We start from the raw sequence: 19,466 nt of genomic DNA, 5'->3' as shown, positions 1-19,466 counted from the left end.
AGGAATTGCTCCCTGGGAGGGTGGGCAGGCCCTGGCACAGGGTGCCCAGAGCAGCTGGGGCTGCCCCTGGATCCCTGGCAGTGCCCAAGGCCAGGCTGGACATTGGGGCTTGGAGCAACCTGGGACAGTGGGAGGTGTCCCTGCCCATGGCAGGGGGTAGAACAAGATGAACTTTGAGGTCCCTTCTGACCCAAACCATTCCATGATTCCATGCCCACTCTGGCTCAGCATTCCCATGAAAGGACTGTCTCTCTGGACCACAATGTGAAGCTTCACCAAGGCTCAGGCCCTGAATGAAGGCTCTGCAGGATTTGAGCATGACAGAGCTTCGTGACTCACCAGGGTGGCCATCCAGGGACCAGCAGTTGCTGTCACCCTGCCCCAGTCACCACAGCCAGAGGGAGCCAAGCCCTGGAAGACTTTCCTAACCCTTTCTGCTGCGGAATGGGGCAACCTGGGCAAGCCTCCAGACTGTTCTGCAGGTTAGTGACTACACAGAGACCACAGGAAGCTCAGGAAGTCCCTTGAGGTGAAACCAGGTGGGCGCTGGAGAGCATTTGTGGGAAGTATCAGGAACACTCCCCTATTCTTACACTGCTGCCGTGTCATCTAATTGCAGACATCGCTGGAGGCAGCCACCTGGAGCAGCACGGCCACGCTGGCATTCTGAGGAGGTGGTGACTTGCACCTGGGACATGCTGTCCCCTCTGCCCCCCCTAAGGAGGTCCCTAAAGCCCCCAGTTGGGCAGCAAGGGCCCTGCTTGCACCGAGCTGGGACAGCGGGCCCTGAAAGGACACGGCCCTGGGGCTGTGCCTAGCACTGACTCAGCCGGAAAACCCAGCTTGAGTCACCTTCCCGGAGAAGGAGGGAAGCCACCGGTGCATCACAGCCTGCCACACACCACAGGCATTTCCAGCTGCGGGAGCCACCTGGGCCCTCGGGAGCTCCAGCTGCAGATGCTGAGGCATCTCCACGGGGAACAGCAAGAGGGAGCCTGGCCTGGGGCGAGCGGGGGAGGAACAGGAGGACTGGGGAAGAGCCCGTGGTGCTCGTTGCAGCAGGGAAACGTCTGGCAAAGCTCATTTGCGTACCTGCCCACTGAGAAGACGGTGGTCTCTCCAGGATGCATCCGGCTTTTGCCCTCCTTGGACCGCCCCTGGCGCTGCAGCGGGTGCCTCTTCCTCTTGCTGCAGTGGATGCAGGGGGCCTGCGTGGAGCCCAGGTGCACCGTGTGGTGATGTGGGGGCCCCCCGTCCTGGCTGCTGCTGTGGGGACAAAGGCTGCAACGGAAGGACATGACAGGTTCTGTCACCTGGGAGAGACGTCCCAACCCCGGTGCAGCCCCACTGCAGCAAGCCCTGGGAGCAGCAGCTCTGGGGGGGATGCTCTGCTGAGGACAGCAATGAGGAAGAGCTGTTCTGCTTGGCAGGGGGGGGAAGCACTCCTCAAAACCCTCGGGAGAGCAGGACTCCTCGTTGGGAAGATGCTTGGTAACAGCTGGAAAGGGGCTGCTCGTCCCTCACTCTGCAGCAGCCACAAGCTGCTCTGCCCTTCCCTCACCTGGGCACTGGCACTGCCACGTCCCCTTCAGTTTCCCCCAGCATCTCCTTGAGGGCCTCCACGTTTGCTGAAGAGAGAGGGGAAAAACAGGAATGAGTCAGCCAAAGTGGTCAGCACGGCTCCGGGCTGGCCCGTGGACGTGCTCACCTTGGTTTTGGATGATGCATTTCACGATCTTCTCCACGGTGTCATCGTTCTTCTCTTCATCTGAAAAGAGACAACGTGGCACTGAGGGCGGGGATTCGGGGACTCTGCTCGCTCATCCCTTCCCAGGAGCAGCTGCATCAGCAGAGACGCTGGAGAAGCCTCGTGTCCCCTGTCACACTGGGAAGCCACTGGGGAACACCGGATCCCTCATCCTGGAAAAGAAATGGCTGAGCCAGCAGCTGCGTGTGCAGGGAAAGGGGCTTGTGTTGCTCCTTCAGAACTGGGGAGCATCTGGGGGAACAAGCGGGAAGCAGGTTCCAAAAAGCCAAAAGAGGAGGGTCCTTGTCCAGCCCTGGAGCCCCTGGCTGCAGGATGCTGCAAGGGTAAACAGAAAATAAACCCACTGGGACCCATTAAACACAGAAACGGGGAAGACACAATGATGGAGAGAGCCCCAGAGCTGCACGCTGTTCAAAGCCTAAAAGACTGTTCTGAGGAATCCTGGCTGGTGCCTGTGGAATTCATCCACGGCGTTCCTCTCCACCTGCTTCACACCACTGTTGGAGGCAGGAGGCCTGGATGGATGGACCTCCAGCCCCGTCAGCAGTGTGAGAGGTTCCTGTAAGCAGGTTGGAGCTGCGGCCTGGCAGGCAGCTGCCTCCAAGGCTCCAGGGCTGCTACCGTGCTCTTGGAAACCCATGGAGATGTTTGCCTGGGCTGGGGTATCTCCAGAAGGCAAAGCCAGTCCTGGAAGGTTCAGACACTGTCTCCATGTCATGTACAGCCAGGGCATTAAAGCCACATCCATGGGCACCTGGAAGCTCTGGCTGCATCCGTGGGTGAGCCGGAGGAGCCGCGTTCCCCTCCTGTGCACAGGCAATGGCAGCAGGAGGTGCCGATCCTCCCAAGCGCTGCCGATGGCACGCGGGAGCTGGAGGAGTTCTGTAGCACCATGTGGCTGTTCTTAGCCTGGGAGGCAGCCGGGGGAATGTGTGCTCCCCACTTCAGCAGAGACTCAGGAAACCACCAAACGACAGAGCTTGCTCGGGCCAGGCACCCACGCTCGATGCGGCAGTGACTTCCCAATCCAACCACCCCAGAGCGACTGACAGTGGCCTGAAGCGATGGAAAAAATTCCCTAAAGGTGCCCTTCTAGCATGGGGATCACGGAAACACCCCCATTTCTCTGGTCTGCACGAACACAGCAGGGACTAGAGGAAGACGTGCCCGGTAGCAAACACCAGCTGGGCTCCGTGCCAGACATCCTAATGCCAGAGGGGCAGAGGGACAGCTTGTGCTCCAGCTGGGAGAGGTTTTCCTTGAGGGAACAGGGATTGGGATCGAGACGGTGAGGATTCAGCAAGTGCTGGATGTTCATCAGAATTACCTTTGGGTGATAATGCTCCTTTGGGAAGCGCCAGGCACTGGTTCCCACCTCCCTGTCACCACCAGCCTTTGTCAGCTCGTGGATCAGAGGGATCCCTGGCCCTCACACTCCCTATCCCCAGGGAACACCGCGCTGCTCTCACCGCCCCAGCCTTTTTTCCCAAAGCCAGCCACACGTGACGGGCAACCCTCGCAGCCCCATCCCACATCCCAGGTGTCAGAGGAGCACCAGCCACAGCAGGCGAAAGGCCGAGCCCCCGCCGAGCCCCATCACCCCAGCACTCACCATCCTCGAGCTCCTCCACCCCTTCTTTGTCATCTGGGTCAAGCTCGTCCCGGAACGTCCGGCACCGGTAACCCTTCTTCTTCAGGACATGGCAGATCAGGAAACCCACCAGCCCCATGATGAAGAAGACAAGGACAAGGAGGAAGACCACAATGATGCTGTGCTGGGGATCCGACTCCCCATGGCTGGGGTGGTGATGGTCTGACATGCGGATCTAGGAGAAGGGGGAAGGCCGGTCAGAGCCGCGGCGCTCACCCCCACCCTGTGCCCATCCTCCCCCTCCTCTTGCGAGGCAAGAGGCAGCTCCCGGCTGCGGGTGGGCTGCCCAGGGCTCAGCCCTCGCCGTGCGGGGCCGCACGGAGGACAGGACCGGCCGGAGGTGGCTCCTCGCGGTCTCCCAAGGACACTGCTGCCCCGCACGGCCCCGGCAAGAGGCGTCCCAAGGGCAGCGGTGGCGGCAGCGTTCCCGCAGGCCCGCCGGCCCCGGGCTGCGGCGCTCCCCCGTCCCTTGCAGGCGGCTTCCCAAGGGCACCGGTGCCCCGGCCTGCCCGGGGCTCTGCGGCGGGCGGCATCACCCGGCTCGCCCTTGCCGGAGGATGGCTGAGCATCCTCCCGCGCCGCGCCGCTCCCCCGCAGCCCTCGCTACTCACGGCCGAGGGCCTCCGCCGGCAGCGGTACCGGCAGCGGTACCGGCAGGGAGCCGCGGCAGCCGGGCTGGCGGAAGGGCCGAGCCGCCGGCTGCTCCCGCATCGTCCTCCCGCAGAACCGAGCCGGCTCCCTCCGGCCCGGCTCCCCTGGGCGCTCCCGGCTCCCTTCCCAAGGGCTCAGCGCTCGCATTCCCGCTCGCCGGCTCCTCTTCCCGGCACGGAAAGGGTCCCCCCAGCCTGTCCCCCGGCCCCGCTGCGGCGGTACCTGGGCCTGCGGTCCTCCGCAGCGCTCTCCTCTTCACCTTCACCTTCACCTGCCTCCTAGCAACCCCGCATCCCCGCGGCTGGGCACGGCGGCGAGCATCCTCCGGCCCCCGGCCGCCGGCTGCCTGCCCGCCTTCCCCGGGAAGGAGCCAGCTGCTTCTGCCTGCCGCTCTCTGCCGCTCTCTGCCACAAGAGCACCCGCCTGTCCCGATCCCAGAAAAAAAAAAAAAAACCTCTCCGGAGCTGTTTCGGCGGAGGAAGGTGCAGAGAGGAGCTCGGGGAGATGCCGGAGGCTGCAGCAGGACACGCAGGAGCGCTGCTCAGGGAAGCTGCCGGGCTGCTGCCCGCCCCGGGGTGAATAACCTCACCCGCACACGTGCCAGCTCCGAGCTCCCCTGGCACCCTCCTTTCCCTGATTTTTTAGGGCAGTGAGCCCTGGCGATGGGAGGGAGAAGGGTGGAAGTGGGGCTCAGCGAGACCAGGACTGATCACACACCAGTGGGGGAGGGGAGAGGGGTGCAGACACCCAGACTGGGATCCCAGCACCGAGGAGAGGGTGGAAAACGAGCCCCGGGAGACTCCCGTGTCTCCCTCCCTCCTACAAAAGGAGTGGCTAAGCCATTTGAAATCTCAACCTGCGGTGGTCCCACGACCTCCTTCTCCATGTCCACCACATCATCCTCACTCTGGGAGGCTTCACCCACCACTCCTTCGCTACTGGAGGTAAGACCTGCTCCTCTCCATCCTTCTCCCACCTGCCAGTTCTCACCCAAACCTTGAGGAACGCAACCCCTGAAATCCCTCCCACCCCATCTCTGCTGAACCGAGCACCGATCCGTACACACATTATCCCACCACACTCTGTCTTGCTGTGAGAGAACCCGGGACTCCCCCAGGCTGTCAGCCGTGCCCTGCTGAGGGCTCCTGTCCCTCTGCACAGGTGACCAAGTCAGCTCTCAGGAGCCTCCATCACCAGCGTGACTTCAGGAGGTCACCACATCATAGGTGGCACCCATCTATGTGCTGTCCTGGCAGGGAGACAGGCCCCATCATGGAACATCTGTGGCAAGAACAAGACTTTTCCTCTTGCCATGGATTGCTGGGCCACGGGAGAGGAGAGATCTCCAAACCCAGGAGCAACAAGCTGCTCCATCATGCAAGTCTCTGCTGGTGAAGAACCTCACGAAGCGAACCCCAAAGGCAGTTTGCTCCTTGCCCTTGTTTCTGTGGAGAGGGGGAACCGGCAGGTCTGGGTTTCTGCGGAGCCCTGAGGGGGTGCAGTCATGGGGAGCGCATTCCCCTTCTCCTCGTGCCCACACACGCTGTCCTGCACAATACATCGCTCTTTCTCCTCCTGGGCGTTCCCGCCCACCCAGCGACCTGCTGCGCCCTACCCCCTTCCAGCTCCCCACCCCCTTCCAGCATCCCAGCCCTTTCCCGACTCCAGCCATGCCTGGCTGATCAGAACTCCCCACTTCGAGCGGAGATTCCCATTTTCCCGCAGCCTCTGGTGTCAAGGCGTTTCCTCGAGCTGGGGGACACAGGGTGGCACAGCAGCCTGGCCCTGCCTGAGGACAAATCCTGGCCTTTGTGGGGTGAACCAGGGTGAGGAGGGGCCTCTGTTGCTGCCAAGCTGCTCCCTCCTGGCTCTGCAGCTGGGTTATCCCAGATAATGCTGTTTCTCTTCCTAATTCCCCCAACCAGGGATCGCCTGCTCCCGGTCTCCATCCTGCTTCCACCACCTCAGCCTCAGCGTCCCTCCAGGTGCTCAGTCCTTGTCCCACTGCAGGAGCCTGTTGGCACTTTAATGGCCAGGCCATGAGCCCTGTCCCACACAGCACCTCGCAGGTGACCCAGAAGCGACACCCTGGCTCCTCTCTGCCCCAAAAGCAGCCAGCATTTGAGGCATGAACCCACACGACGGAGCTCCCCCTTCCGAGCAGGCTGGCCGTGTCCATCCTGGCCTGTGGGGACAGCACCCACACGGGCTAAAGCCCCACGCCAAGACGTGGCTGCGGGCTGGATGCTCGTGGCATGTCCACAGTCTGGGCTCTGCATCCTCTGTCCCCCTTGACCCCATCCCGGCTCCTGTCCCTGCCGGTGTGACCCCACCAGCCAAGGCAGTGGGGTCTGAGACCCAGGACAGTCCTGCTGGAGCTCTGGGATAGGCAGCGGCTGCTTCCTGCCTGCTCCCTGCCTGCCTGCCGCATCCAGCACCACCATTCCCTGCCCTTCCTTCCCGGGCCACCCCCTTGGAGCACCCCTGAATCCTGGAAGTGCCTGGAAACCCTGACATTTTAAGCTTCCACGTCAAAAGGTGGCTTGGGAGGGAGGGGACTGAGTGACCGAGGAGAGGCTGGTGGGGCAGTACTGTCACTTGTCACCCTGTCCCTCGGCTGGCTCCGGTCCCAGCAAAATTCCACGTTACCTCTTGTCCGCTCTTTTCCCGCACCTCTTCTGCAGCCAGCGGAGCAAACGTCACCCCACAAACAATGTGAACACGTCCTTTTGGGGGATCAGCCACCCCGGCCCCGCTGTTTGCCCACGTGGCAGCTAAACGGGCTGGACTGCCCCGGTCCAGGCTCCTCTTGGGATCTTCGCTTCGATGCTCAGCCCAGAAACTGCCGTCATGTCTGCAGAGCTGCTCCATCCCATCGTGCCAAACGTGAATGCTGAGCCCTATTTCAGCTCTTCAAACATGCCCAGCAGCTAATGGCCTTAAACCACAGCCTGGTTTTGCTCTCTGAGCACAAAGAGCATCTAAAAATATCCCTCTCCGATGCTTCCCTTGCTCTGCTCCAAGACCCGTGAAGATGCCCGGAGCACCGACCGGCTTCCAGAAAGACAGCTCAGCCAGCAAAGTGATCCCAGCTGGAAGCAGGGATGTGTTTCTCCTCTCCTCACCCCGTTCCCCCAGCTGGGAACGTGCTCCCTGGGCAGCTCCATGTCCCCAGCCGGGCGTTATCTGGTGGCAGCAGCTGGTGGAGCAGGGACTGAACAATCGTCACGGGGAAGCACCCACGCCGAGACGTCAGCGCTCCGTGAGTTCCCGGTACAGCCGTGCCGCTCAGCACGTGGAAACCTCGGTTATCTCCCGTGGTGGGCGCTGGGCTCGGTGCCAGGTGACCTCTCTGAGTGTCCCCAGCCACAGCTGTGCCCTGCAGGGTCACGGCGAGAAGGTCCCGGGTCTCCTCTGAAGGTGTCCCTGCCCCTGGCCAGGGGTTGGAATGAAACGATCTCTTCCAACCTAAACCACCCCACGATCCCTGCTCCATTCCCTAAAGGGAAACCCACACAAGGAGCGGTGTGGAGGGAGCGGTGTCCCCACAGGAGGGGACAGAGACAGCCAGGAGTATCATTTAATAACCCCACCATTTAATCACACCTTGACATGTTGTCTCTTGCACCTGCAGCCGGCGCAGCCCCCACAATTCCCTGCCATCCCTCCGTGCCCCATCCCATACAGGCGGGAAGCCCCCCTTGCTGCTTCCAAGGGGTTTCCATCCCACACCTTTATTGCCTGGCGTCCGCTGGGAAGCCGAGGAACATCCCAGTGCCCGTCTGCCCTGGCCCCCATCCTCAGCCGGCTCTTGGGGGTCCTGCCCCTCTCCGAGCCCCCGGTAGGTTGAGCAGCCTGTGTCCCGCACAGCTTCCTCCACCCCAAGCTCCTGTCTGCAGGAAGCCATCAAGCAGGAGACTGGCAGGACCGAGCATCGATTTTGGCTTCGTTTTCCGAGCCTTTGGGCAAGTTTCCCTGCTCTGTCCGTCCTTCCTTCTTTCCAGCCCAGGGGGAGCAGATCTTTGCTGCCGTTCCCAGTCAGCACTGCTCATGGCATGGTCCCATCCCCGTCACTCCCCAGCTCCAGCCGAGGTCCAGGTTTTCCCCCACTCCGCTGCCTCCTCACACCCGAAAATTTTCCACCCGGCTTTTGTCCTCCCCCTGCCTGGTGGTACCTCCAATGGGTTCTTTCCAAAGGTCTGGAGGACCTGCACCCTCCCAGGGTGGTCCTGGACAGGTGGCAGCTGGTGGTGGCAGATCCCCATCCCTCAGGGACTGGAGGCGGCTCCCCAGAATGGGATGAGTCCCATCAAGGTGTGGGTGTCCCATGGAAACCCCACTGCCCCTGTGCAGCTGGGGGTAACGGGGGGAGGCTGGGAGTGACTGGGAGACAAGTGGGAGTAACTGGTGAGTAACTGGGGGTGACTGGGAGCCAGCTGTGGGCCTAGAGAAGAGAATCCAGTGGCCAGCTGGGGTCAGCTGGGAGTAACTGGAGCAGCTGGGAGTGACTGGGAGCAGGAGAGGAGGAGTGAGGGGTGACTGATGGCAGCTGAGGGAGCGGATGTAGAATTATGGGAGAGAATCCAGCAGGCATCTGGAAGTAACTGGGAATGACTGGGAGGCAGCTGTAGGCCCACAGAAGAGAATCCAGTGGACAACTGGGAGCACCTGACAGTAACTGGGGGCAGCTGGGGGGTAACTGGGAGTAGGTGAGGGACAGCGAGGGGTAACGGGGGGAGCTGAGGATGACTGAGGAGAAGACATAGGGTTACGGGAAAGAGTCCAGCCGGCAACTGGGAAGAAGTGGGTGCAGCTGGGAGCAGGTACAGGGCAAGCAGGTGAGACCGTGGTGGTGCAACTCGATGCGAGTGCAGGTAACTGTGGGCAGCTGGGGGCCGGTGTGTGGGCACCAGGGAGCAGCTGGGCGAGCCTGGGGGCAGCTGTGGAGCGCTGGTGGCAACTGGGACCAGCCTGGAGGAACTGGGGGGTGTCGGGGGGGGGCACTGGGAGCGCGGGGCGATGGCCACGCCCCCTGTCCGAAGCCACGCCCCCTGCCCGAAGCCACGCCCCTTTATGGCCACGCCCCCTGCCCGGCCGCAGGCGGGTGTCGCGGAGTGATGACGTAAGCGGGAGCGCGGCGCGCGGCGCGGCCTGTCCGCCATGGCGAAGACCGTGGCCTATTTCTACGACCCGGACGTGGGGAACTTCCACTACGGTGCGAGCTGGGCCGGGCATGGTCGGGGCGGCACCGGGGCTGCGCGGCGGAGCGGCCGCGATGGGGCTGGGGGCGGCTCGGCGCGGGGGTGTGGCTCAGCCCGTCCTCCCGTGTCCCCGTCCCAGCCATTCTCCCCCTTCCCCTCTCCCTCCCTGTTCCCCCGTCTCGTCCTCTCCCCGTCCCTCCTCGCCCCCGGCCTCGGTCAGACCTGCTCGGGAGCGCGGTGCCGGGCGGCGGCAGCGGCCGTTGTTCCCGGCCGCAGCCCCGTTAATCCCCGCGCGGTTGCGGTTCCGTTCCAGGCGCGGGGCACCCCATGAAGCCGCATCGCCTGGCGCTCACACACAGCCTGGTGCTGCACTACGGCCTCTACAAGAAGATGATCGTAAGCCACGCGTGTGCGGGGGCCGCAGCCCCACGCGGGCCGGGGGCGGGGGACAGGAGGGCTCCGCAGTGAGCTGAGGGCTCAGCCAGTGGGACCCGATGCAGAGCTGAGCCCCGCGGACCGGGCGGGGCTGCTTGGAAGGGCTCCCTTGTTGGTTGATGGTGTCCTGGTCACATCTGTGGGGCTGTGACAGTGCCCGTGGGGCATCTCTGTGTCTGCAGCACCTGCTGGGAGGGACCGGGGGCCTCTGCGAATGGGGGTGCTCAGCTGGAGAGGAGAAGGCTCCAGGGAGAGCTCAGAGCCCCTTGCAGGGCCTAAAGGGGCTCCAGAAGAGCTGGAGAGGGACTGGGGACAAGGCATGGAGGGACAGGACACAGGGAATGGCTTCCCAGTGCCAGAGGGCAGGGCTGGATGGGAGATTGGGCAGGAATTCCTCCCTGGGAGGGTGGGCAGGCCCTGGCACAGGGTGCCCAGAGCAGCTGTGGCTGCCCCTGGATCCCTGGCAGTGCCCAAGGCCAGGCTGGACATTGGGGCTTGGAGCAGCCTGGGACAGTGGGAGGTGTCCCTGCCCATGGCAGGGGTGGCACTGGATGGGATTTAAGATCCTTTCCATCCCAAACCATTCCATGAGTCTGTGATTCCTTGTCCCTCTGCACACCAGGCACTTCTTCTGTTGCCCCTGAGCCCAAAGGGGCTCACACTGGGAGTTGCACTGGGCTGTGGGCTCTGGGAGTGGCTGTCGGGCTCAGCCCTGGGCTGCTGCTGCAGCTGTGGCGGCTTCCAGGGAACTGGTGAGCTCAGGGCTCTTTAGAGGCCGTAGAGATGCAGTTTATGAAAAGAATTTTAGATGTTTAGACTTGAGAAAAGTTGTCCTAATTAATAAAATTCCCGAATAAAATCACATCCCGGGCAGTGACTGTGGGGAGATGCAGCACTGGGGGGTCTTTGCAGAATTTCTCTTCCAGATTTTTTCTGCCACAAACAGCTTCCCTGGAGTTGGGCTTTTCCTTGCAGGGACAACCAAACCACCGTGTTCTGACCTCACACTTTCAAAGGGCCAATCCCTGCCTGAAGGAGGCAGTGGGCAGAGCTCCACATCTTCAGGCTCGAAATCCTTTTCCTGGGGTTTGCATTTTCCACAAGATGCCACTGGGAAGCTGAGAACCTCAGAGAGAACTTCATGCCAAGCAGGCAGGGACTGGCAAAGTTAGGAGCAAATCAAAGCAGGGATTCGGGGCAGTTGGGACTATAACAAGTCCTGCTGCCTTTGTGCTGTGGTTGTGTTGTTTCTGCCTCCTTGAAATGAAAGGCTGTGATCCTGTCAGGCTGGGCTTGCCTCTTCCCACCTTTCCCAGCTCAGGAATGTGGCTGGGATTGCTGGCAAAGGTGGAAGGAGCCAGGTTTCTCCTGCCAGCAGCCAAGTGAAGATTTCAGTCTTCTTTTTCCCTGCCTTTCTGTTTGATTCCCACATCCCTGTTTTGAGAGCCTCTGGCTGTCCAGTGAGAGCCATTTCTTGTCTCTTTGCCATCAGCTTTGGTCTGGTTTGGTTTAGGGGACCATTGGGATTCCTGGGGGATCCAGAGCCCTCCTGGGAGCAGCTCCTGCTTCCCCCTCAGCAGCTGCTCTAAGGAGTTGCCTCCTTCCCCTCTTTGAGTTGTCAGAAACCCCACATTCCACAAATCCATGTGGGAAACACCAGGAGAGGAAGAGATGGGCTTGTGTGGGGATCTTGTGGCTCTGAAAATGAGCGGGTTTCCTGCTCAGCCCAGAAAACAGGAACGTGGTGCAGCTGTCCTGAGGAATTTCCCTTTGGAGAACGGCTTTGTGCATCTTCCTGTTAATGTTCATGTTCCACTTTTTTTTTTATAAAGGGGTTGCTTTAAATGAGAGAAATTGGGAATCACAACAACAACAAAAAATCTCTTCTCAGTTGAATTTCCTCTCCCAGGTGCGTGGTGTTAATTTTTAACTCCCCCTCTACTGAGGTATGTGCCCTAAGAGCCAAACTGGCAAACCTGGGTGTCACAAGATCCTGAATTGGAGTCCATCCACCTCCCTGGCCATTTCCCCCCATTTTCCTTTCCAAAGGAAACAAAACTTGCACAACTCTTCCATCTGCCTGGCAGCTTTCTCCAAGCAGTTTCGGCAAATCTGACAGAGGGACCAGAACCACCCCTAGATCAAGGTCTTAAAATTGTGGCAAGCTGGTGACTGAGGAGGGAATGATCCCCCCGGTGAAGGAAAAGCTGTGGTTTGGATTTGGCTGGCTTTTTTGCTGCCCAAGGAGTGGGGGAGGAAGGCTTGGGAGACCTTGTGGCAAGAGCTGCAGTCAGGAGACGCAGGAGATGGGTTTATGAAGGGGAAAAATGAAAGGAGAGCAGGTTTTGTGGGGCAGCTGTTGAATTGAAATGAACTCGAATGCCGCTGTTTGCACGTTTTTGGTGTACCTCGTGCAGGTCGCTTGTCAGTGAGCTCAATGAGCTTTCTTACAGCCCAAGGGAGTGGAGTTGGGCTGGGGAATAACTCCTGCTTTTGTCCCTGCAAGGTGTTCAAGCCGTACCAGGCGTCCCAGCACGACATGTGCCGGTTCCACTCCGAGGATTACATCGACTTCCTGCAGAGGGTGAGCCCCAACAACATGCAGGGCTTCACCAAGAGCCTCAACGCCTTCAACGTGGGCGACGACTGGTGAGTGCCCCCCTGCCCTCAGGAGCTGCTCCTGTGCCAGCTGCTCTTTTGGAACATCCCGTTCCTCCCTTGTTTCTGACCACAGTGAGGAGCGTGTCCCTCCTCAGGGTGTGGAGCCTCCGTGATTCCTTTCTCTTCTCTGTAGATGTTGCTCCTCTCTAGAGCTCAGTTTGGCCTTGTTGGGTTGCACACTCTGGCTCTGCTGGTTGTGGAAGAGGTTCCAGTTCTTTTGGAATGTGCCAGCTGTCTTTGTTAAGAATTTGAGTGTTGCATCCAGCTCTGGGGGCCAAAGAACATCAACCTGGTGGAGCAAGTCCAGAGGAGGCTCCAGGATGAGCAGAGGGATGGAGCAGCTCTGCTGGGAGGGAAGGCTGGGAGAGCTGGCATTGTTCAGCTGGAGGGGAGAAGGGGTGACCTAATTGTGGCCTTCCAGTTTCTGAATGAACTGACAGAGCTGGAGAGGGACTGGGGACAAGGCATGGAGGGACAGGACACAGGGAATGGCTTCCCAGTGCCAGAGGGCAGGGCTGGGTGGGATCTTGGGAAGGAATTGCTCCCTGGGAGGGTGGGCAGGCCCTGGCACAGGGTGCCCAGAGCAGCTGGGGCTGCCCCTGGATCCCTGGCAGTGCCCAAGGCCAGGCTGGGATAGGGGAAGGTGTCCCTGCCCATGGCAGGGAGTGGAACAGGATGAACTTTTAAGTTCCTTTCTAATCCGAACCCTTCTGGATTCCATGATCCTCCAGCCAGAGGGGAACTGTCACAGTCCTCCCCTCTCCCAAGGCAGTGTCTCATCCACTGTGGGCTGGACAGACTCCCATGTGCTTTGAGAACAGTGAAACCTTTTCAAGACTGGTTTGGAAGCTTTGGGAATCATTATCAAATTCCCTGTGTTTCCCACTGTGTTTGCAGCCAGCTCATTCCCCTGCCAGGCCTCAGTGAGTTCCAAGGGTCAGAGTGATCCTGATCCCAAATTAACCCTTTCACAGAGAACTGAGTTTTCTTCTTGCTGGGCAGTTTGTTTCCTGGCTGTGCTCTGGAGAAAAGGGGAGGAACGACACGTTTTGGGTTTGAACAAGATGTTCTGGGTTTCAGTGTGGTTTCTTTTCCAGCCCAGTGTTTCCAGGCCTCTTTGAATTCTGCTCTCGTTACACTGGGGCCTCCCTGCAGGGAGCAACACAGCTGAACAACAAGGTAAGGGGGTGAGGGGCTGATCTTGTGGAGCACAGCCAGAGCTTTGGAGGAGGAGGAAAAGCCAGAAAGGTGTTTGTGGACCCCAGGCTGGGCAGGTGGAAGCAGGGAGGAGGGTACAGAGTTGTTGTCACCATATTGTCACCTTAAACTCACTTCTCTTTCCTCTCTTAGATCTGTGACATTGCCATAAACTGGGCAGGGGGCCTCCATCATGCCAAAAAGTTTGAGGTAATGAGGCAGATCTGTGTATTCCCGTGTCTTTGGGGCCTGGGCTCTGTGTTGATCCCATCCTAAAGCTGTTGGGGTTTCTCTCTCTTCCAGGCTTCAGGCTTTTGTTATGTCAATGACATCGTTATCGGCATCCTGGAGCTGCTCAAGTAAGGACAGGGGCAGGGGCTGAACTCTCCTGGCTGCTTTGTGCTTTCCCTCTGCTTTCTCTCTGTTTCCCTGCCTCATTTGCCTTTCTGGAATCCAGGAAGCCCGAAAACTTCATTTTTGTCCTGGTCTCATCTTTAAGACCCAAGAAAGGGTTTGAGCACTGCAATGTCTGACTGCAGTTTTGGTGCATGGAGCTTGAGGGGTACAGAAGAGTTCTTCAATCCCATTCCTCATCCATCTGTAAAACATTCATGTCAGGGGCTCCTGAGTCTCAGCCTTTTTGCCACAGGGAGCCTTTTGTTTTGGGTCACTGGAGACACAAAAATGACTCAAATCTTTCTGGAGTTGCTTGAGTGGCTTCAGAACAGGGCTTGGGCTGCACGTGGATGATCAAAGGACGCTTGGTCTCGGCAGAAAAGAGTCATTTCATTTTCTAAAATGAAAAAGAAGTTCAGAATGAGAGGAAAAGTTACAGAAATACCTTCAGTTTCTTGAATTGATCTGAGATTTTGGTTTTTGGTAAATTTTTTTTTGTACTTCAAAGTGCCCTCCTTGTCACTGAACCTCAGATGAGTCATCACAGAAGTAGAAAGGATTTGGAGTTGATTGAACAATAGTTACATGACTGCTGGCAAGTTCTCTTGCTCTCAAAGTCAGATTTCTGGGATGTACTGGGATTTCTTGTTCCTCTTCCCTCTCTTTGTGGAGCCTCAGGATTTCCCTGGCTACCCCTGCACTCCCATTTTCTAATCCCATCCACCAGAGGCCTCCAATACAGCTCAGTCATCCCTCCTGGGATATTATTTATGTCCCTGTTCTTTTGGTCTCTGTTTCCCAGGAGCCATTTCTGCAGCAGGTGACTGCATTCAGAGTTTGTTTCTGTCTCTGACTGCTTCTCAGTCAATTTAGGAATTTTTGGTGCTCCCCAGCTGGGACACAGCGCGCCAGCACCGTGGCATGTGGAGGGAATGAGTGTTCCCACCTCCTGCATGGCAGCTTGCCTTTCATTTCCTGATGTGATTAAAATCACTGGAGCTCTTAAAGATTAACTAGGAGCACGTTGGAAACCAGAGTCTGCACCTTTTGAACACCCAGCTGGTTAAACAAGTCCTTTTGCAAGACATTTCTGGCCCCATCTAAAACCCTTTTTGTTCTAATATCCATTTCCCACCAGCTCAGAAGAAAATGTTTTAAATGCCGGTTTCCAAGCCTGTCAGAAGAGATGTTTTAAAGTGTTTGAGTGTGTACAAATGCCTGGTACCCAAACTCTGATATTCCACAGGTATCACCCCCGTGTGCTGTACATCGACATCGATATCCATCACGGGGATGGGGTGCAGGAGGCTTTCTACCTGACAGACCGTGTCATGACAGTGTCATTCCACAAATATGGCAACTATTTCTTTCCTGGCACAGGTAGGTGTTGGACTTCCTAGCAGGAACCTGCTTCAGAACCCTTTGGGAGCTCTGCTGGAGTAGAAAAGTGTAAAATTTCCCAAAATTCGAGCTGTAGGGGGAAACGCTGGGAGAAAGCGATTAGAGAGGAATAGAACTGTGGGTGCTTGTAAGAAAGGAGTCCTGAGCAGGTGGAAAGACTCAGCCCAGGCTGGATCTTGCCTTCCCAGAGCTCTGAAGTCTCAGGGCTGTTGTGACCGTGCTGTTTTGCAGGTGACATGTACGAGGTTGGCGCGGAGAGCGGCCGGTACTATTGTCTCAACGTGCCACTACGAGATGGCATCGACGACCAAAGTAGGTGTTCCCCACCCTTTCCCCTGGCCCCAGGGCTTTCCTGGTGCTTCTGCTCCAGAGCTGTGACAAATCCACCTCTCTCTCTCCAAAGGTTATAAGCACCTCTTCCAGCCAGTCATTAACCAGGTGGTAGATTACTATCAGCCCACCTGCATAGTGCTGCAGGTAAGGAAGCAAAGCTGGGCACACATCCACGCCTTTCAGAGGCTGCAGAGGGCTGTCCCTGTGTTACCTTCAGTCCCTGGGGCAGGGGGCTTGGTGTGGGTCTGGAAAGCAATGCTGAAATTCCCTTGTTTTTCTGTTCCCCAGTGCGGTGCTGATTCTCTGGGTTGCGACCGGTTGGGATGTTTTAACCTCAGTATAAGAGGCCATGGGTAAGTACAGCAGGGCTGGGCACAGGAAAACCTCCTGAGGGGCTCTGAGGAGTCTCTGCTGCGAGGTTGGAGCTTTGGCTTTGGCCTGCCAGCAGTTTTTGGGGGTTTTTTAACATTTCTGTGGCCGGAGGGGGTCTGAGAATGAAGCTTTGGACAAGGTGGGTGGTGGAGGAGGAGGCCATGGAGATGTTTCAAGGGCTAGAGCCAGGCTGGGAGAGCTGGGGGGGTTCACCTGGATGAGAGAAGGCTCCAGGGAGACCTCAGAGCCTAGAGGGGCTCCAGGAGAGCTGGAGAGGGACTTGGGACAAGGGATGGAGGGACAGGACACAGGGAATGGCTTCCCACTGCCAGAGGACAGGGCTGGATGGGATCTTGGGAAGGAATTGTTCCCTGGGAGGGTGAGCAGGCCCTGAGAAGCTGTGGCTGCCCCTGGATCCCTGGCAGTGCCCAAGGCCAGGCTGGACATTGGGGCTTGGAGCAGCCTGGGATAGGGAAAGGTGTCCCTGCCATGGCAGGGGTGGGATGGGATGAGCTTTAAGGTCCTTTCCATCCCAAGCCCTGTGCTGGGGATTCAGTGGTTCAAGCTCCCTAGCTGGAAGCTCCAGGTGTATCCCACCAGCCACGGTGGGGTTGGAGTTCAGGGGGGCATTTCTGACCAGTGAACCTGTGCTGCAGCTTGCAGCTCTGGCATTTTCCTGTTTGGGGTTTGTAGGGAATGTGTGGAGTACGTGAAGAGCTTCAACATCCCCTTGCTGGTGCTGGGAGGAGGAGGTTACACAGTCCGGAACGTGGCGCGGTGCTGGTGAGTCCCCTCCGCCTGCTGAGGGGCACTGCTGGGGCAGTGGCTGTGGGATTTATCCCTGCATTTCCCACATCCCTTTCAATGCACTGAGCTCCTCTTTTTCCATGTTTCCAGGACCTATGAAACGTCCTTGCTCGTAGATGAACCAATTAGTGACGAGCTCCCATACAGTGGTGAGTTGCAGTTGCCTTTTTTCCTTATTCGGTGCAATTCTTGTGATCTTCTCTTCTGCATTGACCAGGGCCAAAGCGTCAGCACTTCCTGACCTTGGAGATGGCGTTAGTCATGTCTGGAAGTGTCCAAGGCCAGATTGGATAGGGCTTGGTTTAGTGGGAGGTGTCCCTACCCGTGGCAGGGGTTGGAATGGAATGAGATTTAAGGTCCCTTCCAACCCAAACCATTCTGTGATCTCCCACCACCCACTTCTCTGGGCAGACACAGCCTTTTGTGTCAGTATGATTTCATTTGGGCCGTTTCCTGCTGTTCTTCCTGTTGTTTTAGCTAATCCCTTGCACTCAGAGTGGAATATCGCTGTGCTTTTTAAGTTCTGCTCGCTCCCAGGCAGGTGGGAGGCTGAGCTCTGCTCTCTGCACAGCTCCTGGCCCTCTGTGCTCTAACTCTGCCCCCTTCCACCTCAGAGTACTTCGAATACTTCGCTCCAGACTTCACCCTTCACCCTGATGTCAGCACGAGGATTGAGAATCAGAACTCCAGGCAGGTGAGTGCTTGCAGCCACGCTGCCATGTCAGCTTTGAATTTCCAAAACCCTGTGGCTGATGCTCTGTCCTGTGAAACCAGGTGGAGCCCAGGGCAAAAAAACCCAATGAAAAACAACAACTGGGTTGTCTCAGTGTCTCCTGTGTGCTTGAGTGTCAATGACTGAATTCACTCTGCTGCCCTCTCTGCTCTCATAAATGGCTTTTTGCCCCAATTTGTTGCTCTTGGCTAGCACACAGGTGATGGTGACAGAGCTGTGGCTCAGTGCAGACACATCCCACTGTGGTGATCCCTGTGTTTTGTCCCTGCAGTACTTGGATCAGATCAGGCAGACGATATTCGAGAACCTGAAGATGCTGAACCACGCTCCCAGCGTGCAGATCCACGATGTCCCCTCGGACCTGCTCAGCTACGACCGCACGGATGAGCCCGATCCAGAGGAGAGGGGCTCTGAGGAAAACTACAGCAGGTACCAGAGCTTGTTCCGGAGCAATGGGCTTCCCTTTCTGTCCCTGGCAGGGGATACAGGGGGATCCATCTGTGTCCTAGAACAGATACAAGTCAGAGAATCCCAGATTTTGGGGTTGGAAGGGACTTTAAAGCCCGTCTCATTCTCGTGGGCAGGGAAGTCACTTCTGAGCCTCTGGTTTTACCCAAGGAGCGTGTGTTCTCCTAATACGACATTCCCTCAGGCCCCCAGGTCTGTCTCTCTCTCCTCCCTGACAAGGATTTCTCTTCCCCCAGACCTGAAGCTGCCAACGAGTTCTACGACGGTGACCACGACAACGACAAAGAGAGCGACGTGGAGATCTGAGCCTGCGCTCGGGACTGCGGGGCCTCCCGCCTTGGACACGGATGCTTGGAGCACATAACTGGGCCCTGTAGGAGCTGGTTTGGCCCTCCCTTCATCTTAGATTGCGTGTGGTGGCAGCAGAGACAGCCCCACTGCAGGCTCCTGCCGCCTGGAGAGGCACAGAGGTGGCGTGTGTTCCTTCCTTGTCACCACGTCACCGCTCTGGGAATGGAACCCGTGCCGAGTGCTGGCTGGCAGCTGTGTGACTGCCCTCAGAGCCTGAGCCACACTCCAGGACTCCCATGCAGGCTCCTGCCAGCCAGGTGGGAGCTGGAGCAGCTGTGCCTACGATCTCTGCCTCTCTCCAGCAGCTCCGGATCCATCCTGCTGTCCCTGAGCTCCACTCAGGTACCACCCCGCTGTCCCCTGCAGCTTGCACTGAGAGCTGCTTCTGATGTCCCTTCCAACCAGCTGATGCTCCGCAGCTCCAGGAACTACTGGAGAAGACCACGCCAGTTGTGGGGTAGGGGTCAGGATGTCCCTGGAGCAGGGAGCAGCTCGATGGAGCAGGATGTGTGCAGAGCGTGGGCTCGTTCCTTCCCCCCCACACCCAGATCTGCATTCACAAACGAGTTCTGCAGCGCTTTGCTGAGATGGACACAACCTCCCTGTTGTGTTTATTCCTTCAGAGGCTTAAATCCCCATGGAACAGAGATTTGGCTGCCCAGGTCAGTACTTGGTGTGTCCTGCACCTTTAGTGTAGCTTCCAGCTGTCTTTGGTCCTCCTGTGTGTCAGCGAGAGATCTGGTGGATCTGCTCCCAGTGGAAACCATTCCTTTGGCTCTACCAGCAGCTGTGGCTCTGCTGCTGGGTGAGGGAAGCTGCCTCCTCCAGGTGCTCTGTTCTTGCCCTCATGCAGCAGAGCTTTCTCTTGGCCATCCCTCCAATCCCAGACTCGGCTGCTCCTTCTCCCGAGCCCTCAGCTGGTACCTGTGGTGGTTTGGAACGTGCTGGTTGGGGAGGTGGGGGGGGTTCAGCCTCTGTCTGTACGGTTCTGTTTGTTTACTGATGTCTTTAAACATTAAAGAAGAGGCAGTATTTTTCTTA

The 19,466-nt window shown here is 58.2% G+C and overlaps 2 protein-coding genes across 5 annotated transcripts in view; one reads left to right on the top strand and one right to left on the bottom strand.

The window, feature by feature from the left end:
• Positions 1–9,625, bottom strand: part of RELL2 (RELT like 2) — a 15,782-nt gene extending 6,157 nt beyond the window's left edge. The window contains exons 1-5 of one of the 4 annotated variants that reach the window (XM_032124943.1): positions 9,494–9,625; positions 3,381–3,594; positions 1,709–1,768; positions 1,562–1,628; positions 1,093–1,281 (exon numbers count right to left, since the gene is read on the bottom strand). In XM_032124943.1, coding sequence (XP_031980834.1) covers positions 1,093–1,281; positions 1,562–1,628; positions 1,709–1,768; positions 3,381–3,594; positions 9,494–9,610 — 647 coding nt within the window. In that variant the 5' untranslated portion in view covers positions 9,611–9,625. Of the gene's footprint in view, positions 1–1,092; positions 1,282–1,561; positions 1,629–1,708; positions 1,769–3,380; positions 3,595–4,030; positions 4,204–4,292; positions 4,767–6,719; positions 7,271–9,493 lie in introns of those variants that run through there. The other 3 variants (XM_032124942.1, XM_032124944.1, XM_032124945.1) reach the window with 3 other exon arrangements.
• On the top strand, positions 9,177–19,466 carry HDAC3 (histone deacetylase 3). Its single transcript, XM_032124946.1, has 15 exons — positions 9,177–9,285; positions 9,585–9,667; positions 12,213–12,355; positions 13,465–13,546; positions 13,718–13,774; positions 13,868–13,923; positions 15,207–15,340; positions 15,593–15,673; positions 15,765–15,838; positions 15,983–16,047; positions 16,760–16,849; positions 16,964–17,022; positions 17,488–17,567; positions 17,878–18,035; positions 18,311–19,466. The coding sequence occupies exons 1-15, from the start codon at positions 9,231–9,233 to the stop codon at positions 18,378–18,380; spliced, it is 1,287 nt and encodes a 428-aa protein (XP_031980837.1). The 5' UTR covers positions 9,177–9,230; the 3' UTR covers positions 18,381–19,466.

The sequence above is a fragment of the Corvus moneduloides genome, chromosome 15 (assembly GCF_009650955.1).
Source record: "Corvus moneduloides isolate bCorMon1 chromosome 15, bCorMon1.pri, whole genome shotgun sequence".
In the NCBI taxonomy this organism is placed as follows: domain Eukaryota; kingdom Metazoa; phylum Chordata; class Aves; order Passeriformes; family Corvidae; genus Corvus; species Corvus moneduloides.
This window is presented reverse-complemented; position numbering and strand designations above follow the sequence as displayed.

What these genes read in the sequence shown, in the direction of transcription:
- HDAC3 (XM_032124946.1), top strand. Translation starts at nt 9,231, where the DNA reads ATGGCGAAGACCGTGGCCTATTTCTACGACCCGGACGTGGGGAACTTC. An exon ending in CGGAACGTGGCGCGGTGCTG is followed by an intron (nt 16,850 to 16,963) that starts GTGAGTCCCCTC and finishes CCATGTTTCCAG; the next exon opens with GACCTATGAAACGTCCTTGC. An exon ending in TCTGAGGAAAACTACAGCAG is followed by an intron (nt 18,036 to 18,310) that starts GTACCAGAGCTT and finishes CTCTTCCCCCAG; the next exon opens with ACCTGAAGCTGCCAACGAGT.